This window comes from Gymnoscopelus microlampas, assembly GCF_963454915.1.
Source record: "Gymnoscopelus microlampas genome assembly, chromosome: 9".
NCBI lineage: Eukaryota > Metazoa > Chordata > Actinopteri > Myctophiformes > Myctophidae > Gymnoscopelus > Gymnoscopelus microlampas.
Window position 1 is genome coordinate 30,059,613 of NC_139946.1, and position 14,475 is coordinate 30,074,087.

General features: G+C 41.3%; 1 protein-coding gene and 1 long non-coding RNA gene across 2 annotated transcripts; both read right to left on the bottom strand.

Annotated features, from left to right (window-relative positions):
- Nucleotides 1–343: 343 nt before the first annotated feature.
- On the bottom strand, nt 344–1,114 carry LOC311052038. Its single transcript, XR_014601459.1, has 2 exons — nt 903–1,114; nt 344–775 (listed from the first exon to the last, which is right to left on the bottom strand). It is a non-coding gene; the product is annotated as an uncharacterized lncRNA (long non-coding RNA).
- A 2,511-nt stretch (nt 1,115–3,625) lies between these two features.
- On the bottom strand, nt 3,626–8,997 carry c23h1orf87 (chromosome 23 C1orf87 homolog; the record flags this gene model as incomplete). Its single annotated transcript, XM_084066082.1, has 6 exons — nt 3,626–3,945; nt 5,780–5,969; nt 6,241–6,312; nt 6,922–7,167; nt 8,154–8,316; nt 8,897–8,997. The coding sequence occupies 6 exons, from the start codon at nt 8,995–8,997 to the stop codon at nt 3,785–3,787; spliced, it is 933 nt and encodes a 310-aa protein (XP_083922208.1). The 3' UTR covers nt 3,626–3,784.
- Nucleotides 8,998–14,475: the final 5,478 nt, after the last annotated feature.

Consider the following 14,475-nt stretch of genomic DNA (forward strand, 5'->3'; position numbering starts at 1 on the left):
GTACCAACCTATCAATATGTTTAGCTTGTTCAATGATGAAAATGGTCTGTACGTCATATGACTAGTGCTGCAACTACAGATTATTTTCTTACCAATTATATCGATAACTTTTTCGATTAATCGAATAATAGCAAGTTTTTTACATATATATTTGTATTTGTTTTACCTATATATTTTTATATATTAACAAGTTATGGAAATGTTCAATTAGATTTTCAATATTATTGTAGAATTTTCTGTATTTTATTGTGGGTCTTTTTAAGAACTAACTATTATATTTCTGAACATGATCACTTGATGTGGAGACAGGTGATTGATTACATAGTATATAAATACTCTCAAATACAAATTTATATACATTTAATTAAATATTGCACATTCAATCTACATGTTTGATAAACAATGATTACATTTGGATTTTTGATGCAGAGAACAAGCCTTCCCTTGATTAATGGAACATTCGTGGATCTGCTTCAGTTCCTAAGCCGTGGTCCATTCTTTTGTTCTTCAGCTGGTAGTACTAAGGTCTGGACGCCAATACCCTGTAGCTTTACCACGTCATTAAGAGACGCCAACAGGTGTCTGATGGAGGGGTGAGGAAAGCTCAGAACCTCAGGATCCACGAGTAGGGGGCAGAGTTGACGCAGATGTGGCAGATGTATTCCACCAGGGTTCTCCCTCAGAACGTCTCTCAGTGAGCTCTTCAGCTGGACCAGAAGATGGTCATTTCTTTGAGCAACAGGAGCCACTGGATCCGACGAAGCGTGATGTCTCACTTGATGAATGGAAACAAAAACAATCAAATGCAATTATGCAACATTCTACAAGACATTATAGAATGATCATCACATTCTGAAGCTGAATGAATTCAACAGAACATTGTCTTTTAAAGCTCGTATTACCTGTCTTACATCCCAGAAGCGCATCTTTATAAGATATCGCACCTGGGTTGCTGACCCGTTCATAGCTGCTGTTCGTCATTTTATTTAGTTTCTAAAGTTCTTAAAAACCCAGATCGTCCAGCTATGAAACTGCCGATATTTGTTAGTGGCCATAAACAGCTGACTAGTGACTAGTTTCGTTTCACTTCAGTTTCACGGTAAATGAACCTGAGCTTGCTACTTCCTTATTTCCTGAGAGAGAAGTTGAACGACATTGTTCACGCCCATAGACAATTACTCGCGAATTGATACAGTGGTTCTCAAAGTGGGGTCCGGGGACCCCCAGGGGTCCTTGGTGGTCAGGGTACTAAAGTATAATTATTTTCCTGCATGAGGCACACGGCTGCAAAAAACGACCTTGGTGCTATCACATTCTGTATTTATGTATTTATTCCTCTCTCCCTCCCACTCTGTTGCTGAGCCTCTCATTTATTCCTTTATCCCATCCAGGTCCAGGATGCACTACTACTGTACTAATGATCTTTGCGCGGGTTGAATAAATATTGACCAGTGGTGTTTTGGTCGTTGGACGGGACACCAGGCCAGTATTTTTTCACGCGCATGCACGGTACGGTGCACGCCACCACCGTACCGCCGACGGACAAACTAGTGAACATAGCAGATCTACAAGCTCACAACACATGGCGAAACTTGCAGGTCTATTTTCACTACTTCTTAAACATTTGTTTTCTAATTTAGTGAATTTCTTTGATTATTTGTCTTGTGTTCATGAAATTCCTTTTGAAAATGTTTTGGATTTGTTTTCAACTCATGAAAATGAGTGAAAATGCTTTTAAAATAATGATAAAATGTAGGAACCAAAAATAAAGGGATATTCACTGGCGACCCACAAAAATGGATCAGGGACCCGCCACAAATGGGTCCCGAACCACTGTTTGGGAAACACTAGTGGCCATCAAATTCCTGCATTGGGCTCCCAGTTAAATCGTTTTCTAATCCCTCCATGGCTCGACCCTTCCTGACCTTTAACTCTGTTCCTGAGCCATACAATCTTCTCCATCCCTATACACTACACTGCCAGTTATGGAAGAAGTACCCACACTATGCTTTACTTTAATTAAAAGTATCAATACTGCAATGAATGTAGAAATAATCTGTTGCAATTGAAATTCCAGTATTAAAAATGTAGCCTACTTGGCTAAACGTGTAAAAGTATTGGCATCAAAATATACTTAAAATAGCTAAAGTAAAAGTACTCATCGTGCATAATGTCCCATTGCACGAGCCCACAATGCGACACATTGTGGGCTTGTAGATCGGTTATTTTCAAATGGCCGAAATATATATAGGGCTGAAGTGGTTAATGTATGTTTTGTGATACAATAATCTAAATCTACAAAGTAACTATAAATAATTGTAGTGGAGTAAAAGTATTATTTGCCCCAGAGATGTAGTGGAGTAGAAGTAGAAGGATCGAACATTGGAAATACCCCAGTAAAGTAAAAAAAAAAAAGAAATCTTAAGAATTGTAAATATACTTAGTTACTTTCCACAACTGCCTGACCCATACAATCTCCATCCCTTCTTGCTCATGCTACACTGCCCATCTGCTCTCCTCCCTCCTGACTTCAGTCCATGGGTGACGGGGCTTTCAGTGTCGCTGTGCTCTGGAATGCTCTTCTTCAGTCCTGGGGTTGCACCAGTTTACATCTGTTGCTTCTGAAAACATATAACTGTTTACGCTATAGCTTTGTCCTCAGTTTTGTAATATATTTATTTTCAACATTATTTCTCTTCCTTCCATTATATTTCATGCTATCTTTTATCAATCGATTGGGTGACTTGAAAGTTGTTTAGATCAAATGTGTTTATTTATTAAGCAGTACAGACCACTATTCAAATAGGAAAAGCATACTGTTCAATCACAGCAATTCAACTTCCTCACGGGGCAGGGAGCTGAAGGTGGTCCTGAGTAGTGAGCAAACACATTTTGTATTAACAACCACTTTTGTGCTACACTTATTTGTCAGTCCTTTTGTCATCTTTCACTGCTTTTGTATTAGCAGCAGGTATGACATGGAAAATGCTGATCTACAAGCTCACAACTCATCATGGATGCGAAGTGTTGTGAGCTTGTAGCTATTTTCCGAATCATAAGTCAGGCTTAAGGGTCAATAAGTTGAATGCAATGACAGGTCATCTACTCCACAGAACCTGGACAGAGAGACATATATATATGGACTATAAAGTAAATAATAGTTACATGTCAATAATTGGGCTACATTGACTGGTTTCACATTGGGATCTGAATAATGCATTAACTGTCATCGTCATCATCTGTGATACTGACCAAGTGTCCAATGACCCAGTTGTGGTTCTTGTGGATCAATCATTTAGAAACACTGCATGGTGGTTTGGCTAGATTTTGTACACATGAACACTGCCGCCCCAGTTCATTTTGGCCATGTCATTGTAGACATTTAAATAAATGTGTCAAAAAATAGCAGATCTACAAGCTCACAATGCATTGTGGTATGATGCATTGTGAGCTTGTAGATCATTTACTTTTGAAATGATATAGATTTATTTTGTGGTTAAGTAATCACAGGGTTGTAATAATGATGAAGGAGCACACAAGTGAAAGCGTTTAAAGTGTGTTTTATTATTTATTTCCTGGTGTTGAATTGACCAGTTGGGTCATTATGTGATGTACAGTAGGCTGTCACAGGGATATGTTCATCTTCATCTCTAAATACTATACCGAAAGAAGACAATGCTTACATAACCTGATATTCACAAATCAAAAAATGATGAGATTTAATATGAACAACGGTCACATTTCACAAATAATAATTCATAATTCGTCATCTGCTAACATTCATTTACAGTTCTTTGAGGTGTTGCAGAGCCATGTCCAGGTCAACCTGGCTTTGGTTTCTTGTTCCATGGGTGGCTTCACTGATCTTCATTTCACTCAGACCAAGGTTCAAGATGTGGTTGTAGTTTTGAATCAGTTTTTTTGTTTTGTCCTTGTCCATGTATCCTGAAAATTGAAGGAATGTAATTATTGCAAAGCAATGGCAGTTCCCCTCATATTGAGGTAAATCAATATTTCCCAACTGGTTTGAACCCAAATATTGAGAATGACATCAATTGACTTTCATTGTCCCTGACCCATTTTACCCCCTCTCTTTTGTGCTCTGACCCATTCATTGTGAAACAACAATATCATAGTTTTGTGTATGTGTGTATGTGTATGTGTGTGTGTATGTATATGTATATGTCTTGGGCATGACGTAAAACTGCATCCGACGGTGGGGGCCTGGACCTAGGGGACAGAATGAGGGTACCCCTAACCACTGTTACCTCCGGGCGGCCTTTGGCAAAGGCTCAGTACCTGACAGCCCCCAAACCAGGGTTACGGTGAAGTTCTGGGCAGGTGGGGCTCAGAAGCCTGGGAGGGCAACCCGCCTAGGAGAAGGGAAACTCCAAAATTAAACCTCCACTGCCTTGTGGCAATACCCTACATACGGGATGGGCTTCGGGAGTCAACCCCAAGGACAAATCAGGAGCTGGAGTCCCTATAGGTGGTCCGCTGCTATCTTAAGCAACGTTCCGGCAACTCCTGCAACGACGTTGGTGCCAAGCTGTATTGGCTTCTGCTTCTCCCTTGGATCCCACCAGCAGAGTGGAGAGGGGGGACCTGCTAAGTGGGTTATAGCTGGTCTCCCGTACCTTGAAACCCAGGCTTGCGCACTGGAGAGGACACTCCAGCGTCGCTTCACCGCGACGGCACAACACGGGGAGCAGCAGTCTACCGGTGATAAGCCTCGCTTGATTGGCGTAAATGCGAGGCGCCAGGGGTTGCTCCTGACAGTGGGAGAGATTGTTAAGTCTCGACTGAACAGCTACCGCCCGCCTAAGCTGGGCAGCCCCCAGCCCAAAAGGTGCTGTTCCGCCACAATCCACTTGCTTCACTGGGTGCGTGAAGCTTAAGGTTATACCTGACAGGTGGATGGAAATCCTGCACCAGGAAAGAGTGGACAACTGGGAGGATAGTGAAAACGATCGTGCCAGCTGGAGGCAGGAGGTCCGGAAAGGAATCCAGAAGAGTGAAACGGCGCTGAGTCAAGCAGCAGCAGAAAGGAGTGCAAGGCGAAAAGCACCTCAATCAGCATCAGCAGGCGAGAGCAGCACATTCAAGTGCAATCACTGCCAGAGAGACTGTAAATCGCGAGTGGGACTGTACAGCCACACTATGCACTGCTCCCTCAGCACCACCTGATCTAATCCAAGTGCGCTTGTGCCATGGTCTCTCGAGACTGACGTCCGCTACTACTATGTGTATGTATGTATGTATGTATGTATGTATGTATGTATGTATGTATGTATGTATGTATGTATGTATGTATGTATGTATGTATGTATGTATGTATGTATGTATGTATGTATGTATGTATGTATGTATGTATGTATGTATGTATGTATGTATGTAATGTAATGTATGTATGTATGTATGTATGTATGTATGTAATGTATGTATGTAATGTAATGTACACATATATAAATAATATCACATACCCAGCCTTTAGTTAGGCAGTGAGAGGAGATGGTGATAACTATTATCAGCCCATGGACTGATAAGGAAAACTGACCAATCAGTGCAAAGTACTTAAAACTGTCATTTTAACAACCTCATTGAAGAATAAACTCAGCATGTCCAACATGGCTGCCACAGTTATGGCGTTGATCAAATACAATTTTGTCTTGTTGTCTCTGTGACTGAGCAAGGCTTTGAGTGTGAGATAAACAAAATGATTGCCCGGGCATTTGTTGTTGCCCGGGTGATAACCTACAGTACTGCAGTAGATTATCACCTGTCTTCTGGGTATCACTTAAGTGCAGTGCTCGTTCTAGCCTCTGGAAGCGTTGCAGCCACGTCTCTCTTCCTGCCTGGGCCTCAGAGGTAGCTCTTCCAACAAGGACCACAGAGGTCGGTGTCAGATTTCCAGCCGAGGCTGAGGCCCTGGCCTGGACAGATGCTTGAGACATGCACCTAGATGTTGCCTTGGAAAAGAGAGGACAACTTGATTTTTAACATTGTAATAAAGAAAAAGTACTTGAAAATGTTGAGCACCTGTACTGCTGGCACCTTTTGTTGTCTTTATTATTTTTCTTTTAATGTTTCTTATTTTTATTACAGCCAGTATTATCATTATTATCTAGCTGTTATATTGTATTGTTAGCAAGGTATTGCTGAATATACCGCACCAACATTTTGCTGCTTGTACCTGTTTGAGTGAGTGACAAATAAAACCCTCTTCAATCTTGAATTTACCTTGCTGTCTTTGTGTTTATCCTCAGGGAACAGAGCACTGTTTATAAAATGTAGGAGATCTCTGTAGTGAATCTATAGGAGTAACACATCAAAATGAATCTTCCATGGTGAATAAACCTGATTTCAATACATGATAACAGAAATGTTCATGCCTATTCCACATTTTATTACTTGATAACGGCAACATGTTTGAATTATGGACCCAATGAGTAAAACAGCTAGGGGTCTTCAATGTTTTTCAGCCCAAGGACCCCCTAGCTGAGAAATAGATGAAGCAGGGACCCCCACTACATATTGTATAAAATTGTGTTGCACAATGTGTTGCTCATTGATAGCTTCATAGACTTGTTTGACAGTACTATCATAAGTGTATGTTAATGTGTATTTTCAGACATTTAATCACTTAAACCCTCAATACCGGTCTACTCTTTTTCCCCCTCTACACCAAACCTCTCTGACAAAAATAGCCAATCTACAGCCTTGTGAGCTTGTAGATCTGCTATTTTTGGCTAAAGTTCTCCTCAGAATAGGGATGCTTGTGTTCAGTTAATGTAAAAACGAAATCCTATCACACAAAGACTTGGGGCCTCCTAACTTCAACCTCAACCCCCTGTTGAAGACCCCTGGAGTAGATAATAGACTTGGTGTGGCTTTCCACAGCTCTGCTAGCCTACATCTTACCTGATCTGGGTAGTTTTCATCACAGAACATCTGGAGGAGCAGGTAGAACGTGGATAACTTCAGTGGAACCTCGTTTTTCAGAAACACATAAGTGATCTCAGACTGGTTCGTTGTCCCTCTTTGGGTTGGATCCAGTGCAGACAATTCCTCCTCGACTGACCTCAAGAAGGCTGGCTGCCAATCTGCCAGTTCCTCATTGACAGCCAAGGAGAACCAGTTCTTATCTTCCTCCTCTGGCAGTGCTTTCTAGATATCCACAAGTAATACAATCTTTCTTCAGTCAAGCTATCAACAGCGTCATTCAAAACTCATTGCATTGCTAAAGCGTGCTACTATGAGATCTGCAATGGTGTGTGGAGAGTGTTGTATACAGTAGAATTGCGATCAATTATTCATTAACCACTTTAACCCGGGCATCCCTATTCTGGGCATGTCATACAGGCAAACATTAGGCAAAAATAGCAGATCTACAAGCTCACAATATGTCGCAATGTGATGCGCTGTGAGCTTGTAGATTGAGATTTTGCATGGAGGGACAAAAGGAGGGGACCAAGTATAGACCCCGGAGGACCCCAGTCAACAAAGCATAATATAATGTTGCTGTCGGGCAGAAATCTCCATATTTAAACTTTTTTCATGTTTGCTTTTGTAAATTAATGCCCCTCGTCATACAAGATCTGTCACACAAAAAAAACGATCTACAAGCTCGGCTGTTTTCACCAAAAAAAGAAAAAGAATAGAAAGATAGAGGGTTTAAGTGGTCAATGGCATTGTCTGGTTATCAGAGAGATCATCCTACAATTAAAAAATAATTCACAGATATGATCAAACGATGTGTTCTGTGAAATTATCCTTGACACCTGCACACTCATAATAATTTCATTTGTATAAAAAACATCAGCTGAAAGCTCAAAAATATATGTAATGTATTTCTATCATAATGTAGACATAAATCATAGATCTGACCGGCTCTGCAGCCTCTAATACCGTTGCTGTTGTAGGCTCTGTCCTTGGATAAACCTTTTGATGAATGTAGGACAGGGAGCGGTCACCAGATGGCGCTGTAACACACAATCTGTTAGGGGCCTGGGGAGAGAGCAATGAACGAGGTCAGTGAAATCCCTTTGCATGTAACAACATTGGTGTATTTTGCTCATTTTCATATGTGCATAATTTATAAACAAAAAAGCCACAGAGTGACAAATTACCCAATTTACAAGTTCACCTTTTACCTGGTCGAGTGCAGCCTGAAGCACTGGACTCACTCCATCCACGATTTGTCTGGGAGACTTAGACATTATGAGGTCCTGCTTGGCTGGGGATTCATTCAAAATGTCCTCAGTGGCTCCAGGGATGTTTGCTTGTTTGTTTGATATAGAGATGTCTGTTGTGGCTCTGTTCAGTTAAAGAAACACGCTGCGTTATTTGAATACGCGTGGTTGGGGAATAACAGCTTTTGGGATTACAACTCTAATCTGTTAAAGGTCAGCATATGAATTGTTAAATATTCAATTACATGGATAGCACCGTATAAAGAAGTCAAACGCAAATGTCAGAAAACAGACGAAAGCATAATTAGGCAACTTTATGTTAGTAAATAGTGTGTAGAGGGTATTGAAAATCCAGAAAAAATACAGCCTGAAATCTTGATCCGAGTAATCTGAAATGAACTGAAAGTAGGCTACACTTCAAGTCATCCATCATCCCTTCCTGACTTGTTTCTCTCTGTCTGTCTCTAATCCCTTAACTGTTTAGAGTTCCAGTGCTTGATCACAACGTTTCTAACACAGACAAATCCCCAGTGTTCATTTAACACTCTGAGAGTGTAAACATGTTTACACTCTCAGAGTTAAACCGACACTGAGGATGTTATGTGCAGCAATCTGCAGCACCTTACGTTGTGAGAGTGACCTCATCAGTGTAGAGAATGAGCCAACAGTGCAAACGGGATCATGGCCAGCCTTGTCGTACTCACCCCTCTGGCTCCTCAATGAATTGCTTGACCTGTTTGCCGCCTATGATCTTGACAACAAGTCTGGGAATTGCATTCAGTCCCGAAGTATTTCTCTTAGCCATGATGCAGGTGATGTGATCGGGATTCCCTTGAGAGAGAGAGAGAGAGAGAGAGAGAGAGACACACATAGACATAGAGAGAGAGAGACATAGACATAGACATAGACATAGACATAGACATAGACATAGACATAGACATAGAGAGAGACAAACAGACAGACAGACAGACAGACAGACAGACAGACAGACAGACAGACAGACAGACAGACAGACAGACAGACAGACAGACAGACAGACAGACAGACAGAGACAGCAGATACATCAATCAAGCAGAGGAAGGCTGGCTCCAATCTTCATTCCAGTGATAAGCGTTATAATAAAAATAGGCCTGTGTATCATTGAAATCTCTTTCTTACATGACTCCATTACTGTGCCAACGACAGCTACGACATAAACCATTACATGCAGATTAAAGGTTATCTCCCCCAGTCTAAATGGAAATTATTATTATCATAGTAGGTAGGCTATATCATAGAATAACTTATACTCACATATATGATCAGTCCATGGTCAGTGAAAACATTGTTTGACTTTGGAGATTTTACTGATAAAGATATCCAGGTAACTAATGTGGTCACAACTAATCATTTACCCTGTCATACCCCTTGTTTGTGCTTTGTGTCGTTCACCTGGAGAACATCTTCCCAAGGTGTCTCACAGGGTGTGTGTGTGTGTGTGTGTGTGTGTGTGTGTGTGTGTGTGTGTGTGTGTGTGTGTGTGTGTGTGTGTGTGTGTGTGTGTGTGTGTGTGTGTGTGTGTGTGTGTGTGTGTGTGTGTGTGTGTGTGTGTGTGTGTGTGTGTGTGTGTGTGTGTGCATGTGCTCTCTGCACCATGGTTACCCATCTCGCCCCACCCTTAAGTTATAACATAAGACCCTACAGCGCGCAAGTGTAGGGCACACAGAGCTCTTTAAGCACACAGACAGACAGCTGTGATTTATTGCTGTGTGTTTGAATGGAGTAGGGCTACATCAGCATTAAATGATCAAAGTGGAGGGGCACAGGGTTGGGGAGAGACAAGGAGGAGACACTGGTTAAAAGTTGAATTTTAAGACAACATCACTGCCCTGTAGAATCAAACCTGACAGGAGAAATAGCATGTGTTCTAGACAAACAGCTGCCAAGGGAATCACCTGGCAGAAGGAAAACTATGTTAACTTTAATTTCATAAAATCTTTAATTGGAATGAGCTCCCTAATTAAATGTCTACTAACGATAAGGATAATCTGCACGATAAGTGGCCTGAGCGGAGATACAGGACCTAATAACATTAATTACGCTATACCTTAAGGAAATCTCTGTAAATCATTACGTTCTATAACCTTGTAATCCTTTTTCAGAGAACAAAGCTCTGGGCTGGCTCTGGCATAGGGCCAGAACCAGCCAGGCTTTAAGGATGCTGTGGCATTCCTCACAGAGGAGGTACGCTAGTCTTGGTTTGATTTGCAAGAATTAAGCTATTAAACGGTCTTAATAAGTGTGGAAATGACTGCTCAATCTTTAGCACATTATCAGTCTCTACATGACTGACACTCCTCTAAATGGCCTGATACAATTGAAGTGTGAAAGTCAGACATATCTTAATTATCAAACATTCGGTGGATGAAGGATGTTTGCAGTCAGAGGGAAAGATGCGTTTAATATTAACCACTAAAGGGTCTGTGGTGGAAAACTCAAAGATTCATCTGGAAAAAAGCTGTGAAATGATTCACAAACATGGCCTCTGTAGTCTGTGCTCACATGCTATTTCATGTCACTGCAGGCAGTCCAGGATGCCATGGCTGACACTGAAAAGACATGATGTTAAGTTTCATATATTGCATTTAGGTGACAACATGAGTACAGGCAAGTCGTGTTTCAACATGGTAGTTCACAAACAAGCTTAGACAAATTGAGTAAAAGCTATGTTGAACCATAGAAAATTTAGACTCTTTTTGTCTTTTCATTTTTTTTGCCTATAATGAAATGCCTAAAATGTATTGATTGGTTGATATTATTTGGTGATATCACATAAAAAGAGCACAAAAGCACTTACCCGACATACAGTCATACATCACTGAGGATGAAAACCTTCACAAAATATTATGTATCATCTTTATCTGTTGCTTTTGAGTTCTGTGATCTATCGTCTAAGAACCGGAAATAGCAATTCCATTCACTCGCATTGTACTGATGAAAAAGTTCTCAAAATCACACTTTTACGACATCATCAAACACAAACAAAGCATATTCGTTCAATGTATCCCAACCTATTTTCATGTTTTGACATTGCCCCTTTACGATTTGTGTTTAGCTAGAGACATTCTATCAAGGGTAGACTCATATGACATGTAACCCAAAATTACATTAATTTATGTTTTGGCATGCAGTGAGAGTGAATGGAATCACTACTGTACTTCCAGTTTCTCACTAACAGAACACAGAAGAAACCGATAAAGATGATAGTCAATATTTTTATTCTTATATCATGTAGAGGCAGCTAAGGTACGCTATACAACCCAATAGAATAGAGACTACAGAGTTCAAGTGGTTATAGGGCGATCAGGAAGACATGAAATATTACTCCGAAACATTTCGCTGTTCAGTTCTGATTTGTCAGGATCTATTCTACTGCAGCGCTGTTATGTCATTTGCTTTGATTCGCTCTCTGTTAGCCTCATTTATGCGCTCAGCTGAGGGGATCTGTGTGCACAGGCCTTAATTGATTAGCAGCCCAATTAAACAGCAAGGATAGGAAGAAAAGGTGACAGAATCACGGTGCCCTCCCCTCATTCTGAGTAATTCTTTTACGGAGGGTCTAAATCTGGTTTGCCTTGGACTGATAATGGATGTCCGGCCCTATCTAAACATGGACCCAAAAGCCAGCTCAATCCCTCCGTCTAGATAAAGCAGGCAAATTAGGGGGATAAGACAAAGAAACTGGAAAGAAATCCCTGTTGCTGTTTATCAGCGGTGTAGGACTAGTGTGTGTGTGTGTGTGTGTGTGTGTGTGTGTGTGTGTGTGTGTGTGTGTGTGTGTGTGTGTGTGTGTGTGTGTGTGTGTGTGTGTGTGCGTGTGTGCGTTTTTTTTCCCCCAAATGATTAAAAAGCAACTTTAAAAAAATCCTGGACAGTGGTTAGTGGTCAGGGTTAAAGTTAGGGTTAGCGGAATGGAAATTGGTGTGCTCAGCAGTCCTCCAATGGATGTAACAAACTTGTGTGTATGATTGTGTTATACAGTATGTGCATGTGTATTTACAGTCTGCTTGATTTCCATGATTTCTTTTCGTTTTTTGGGGCGCTTGAAAAGGACAAAATCGTAGATAAATGCAGGAATGATGAATCTGCTCTTTAATGGGTTATCTCTCTGTCATTAGCCTTTGGTTGTGTGCAAATGATGCGTTGGATTAAACAATGGGGCCAGAACATGGCAGGTACTGCATCTCCTGGCTGTGGGCAGAGGCACATTGATCAAAGCGTCACGTCCAAGATCTAACACTCCTGCCGAGCTGCAGGTCATCCATCACCACAGCCTCCTCTGGTTCACAGGGCAGTGTCATTTAACATTTTTATAAATGCCTCCTGCTCAATATACCTGCCCAGAGAATCATGGCAACTTGCAATGTCCTTGGTTTGGACTTCTAAAAGACAAGTTTGGGGTTTCTCAGAGAGATTATATCCATCATATTTGGAGTATTTTATTTTGTTTGGGGAAAGTGTAGCAGGGGTTCCCATATCTTTTCAGTACGAAACCCAAAAGAGACTCCTCAAGACCCAAACTTTAAAAAATAGATAATTCATACAACTAATGTATGAATGAGTATGAATTAATTGCTTACACCTTTTTTCAATATTAGTGAAAAAAGCTGGAAAATACCAGAAAATGTTTGAATACTTTTTTTAAACTTCTTAATGTCTTTTGACTTTTGGCTTAATTTCTGAAAATATTTAGATTTTTTTTTTTTTTTTGTAACAAAGGTTAATAGAACTGGATATTCACTCGCACCCCATAACAATGGGTCTGAATCTATATTTGGGAGCCGCTGGTGTATACTGTCTACTCTATGTCATTATAGTATCACATAGTACCTTAGCTTGTGAATGCAAGCTGGACACACAGGATACAAAGTTTTAGCGTTGTTTGTTTTAGTCTAGTCATTGATGACTGAACATCAGTGGCTCTGAGAAGCTTAACCTGCTTGATGGCAGTATCATTATTCAAAGAACGCTGTGTGTGTAACCTTCGCAAATGGCAGCCATCATCCATTTACAATCTTGGTCCTGGACAGAAAATATCTGCCGCAGCAAGACTTGAGCCTTTGGTGTGAACCGTTAAAGTCACTGAGCCATGCACCTGCTGTCTGCTGAAGGTCAGCTGAGGAGTTTCTCTCAACTGCACCGCGGCACCACTTCAGCTGAAATATTACATTGTTCTCAGGATTCACCGAGGAGCGGTGTGGCTCCATTGAGGATCTGAGACTTCATGTGATCAGTCATCTATGACATATCTATATCTAATTTATGATGTTTGACTCCCAATTTGGGGGAGGTTTCAGCCTGATCCGAGTTGACTTCCATTAAAAATGTGTCAAACAAGGCCTGGGCCGCAGTGTGGTTGTCCAGGCACCCTAGGCTGCAATGCCAGCCTGACAGCGTGTCGCGAGTTCGAGTCCTGATCCTAACGAACTTTGCTGCGTGTCACTCCCATCTCTCTCCCCATTTGTCTGTCAGTCTACCGTCCCATAAATAAAGGCATAAAAAAAATAAAAAATAAAAAATCTTTTAAAAAAAAGAAACAAGGGTCAAATAGTGGAGTTACTTCTGTGGCCGACTAAAGAAATTTGGCCCAGCAATTTGCAAGATTAGCTCCAGACAGACAGACAGACAGACAGACAGACAGACAGACAGACAGACAGACAGACAGACAGGCAGACAGACCCTCTTCTACGTAGATAGCTGTAGCTGAATGGGTAGAGAGGCCATCTGGAAATCAGAAGGTCACCAGTTTGCCTCCCACGTCTACGTGCCAAAGTGTCCCTGAGCAAGACACTTAACCCCACAAGCGCATCATGACCATCTGAGCATCCATCAGCTCGGTGAAGCTTAAACTGATCCCCCTTCCCCCTGCATGGGATTAACAAAGGTCTCCCCCTGCAGAGCCATGCTGTGAAAAGCAATTTGGCAGTGTTTATGTTCAGAACAATACTGAACATTTAAAACAGAGGCATGTGATCAGTATATTGTTGCATACATGGCTGCTGGGTCGCAAGACAAATTTCAGTGTGAACTGACAATAAAGTATTATCGTATCGTATCGTATATGCGGGACAGCAGATCAAGTTTGGCAGGCTGTGTGATGCCTCTCTATTAAATGCTGTGTCAAACGTGATGGGAGAGCGCCTGCCCTTCAGGGCTGAGGCGTTGCCTGGCACCTCCCCACACACACTGACCCCTGTGTTAAAATGCAAATTAGTTTTCCGTGAACACTACACGGACTGGACAG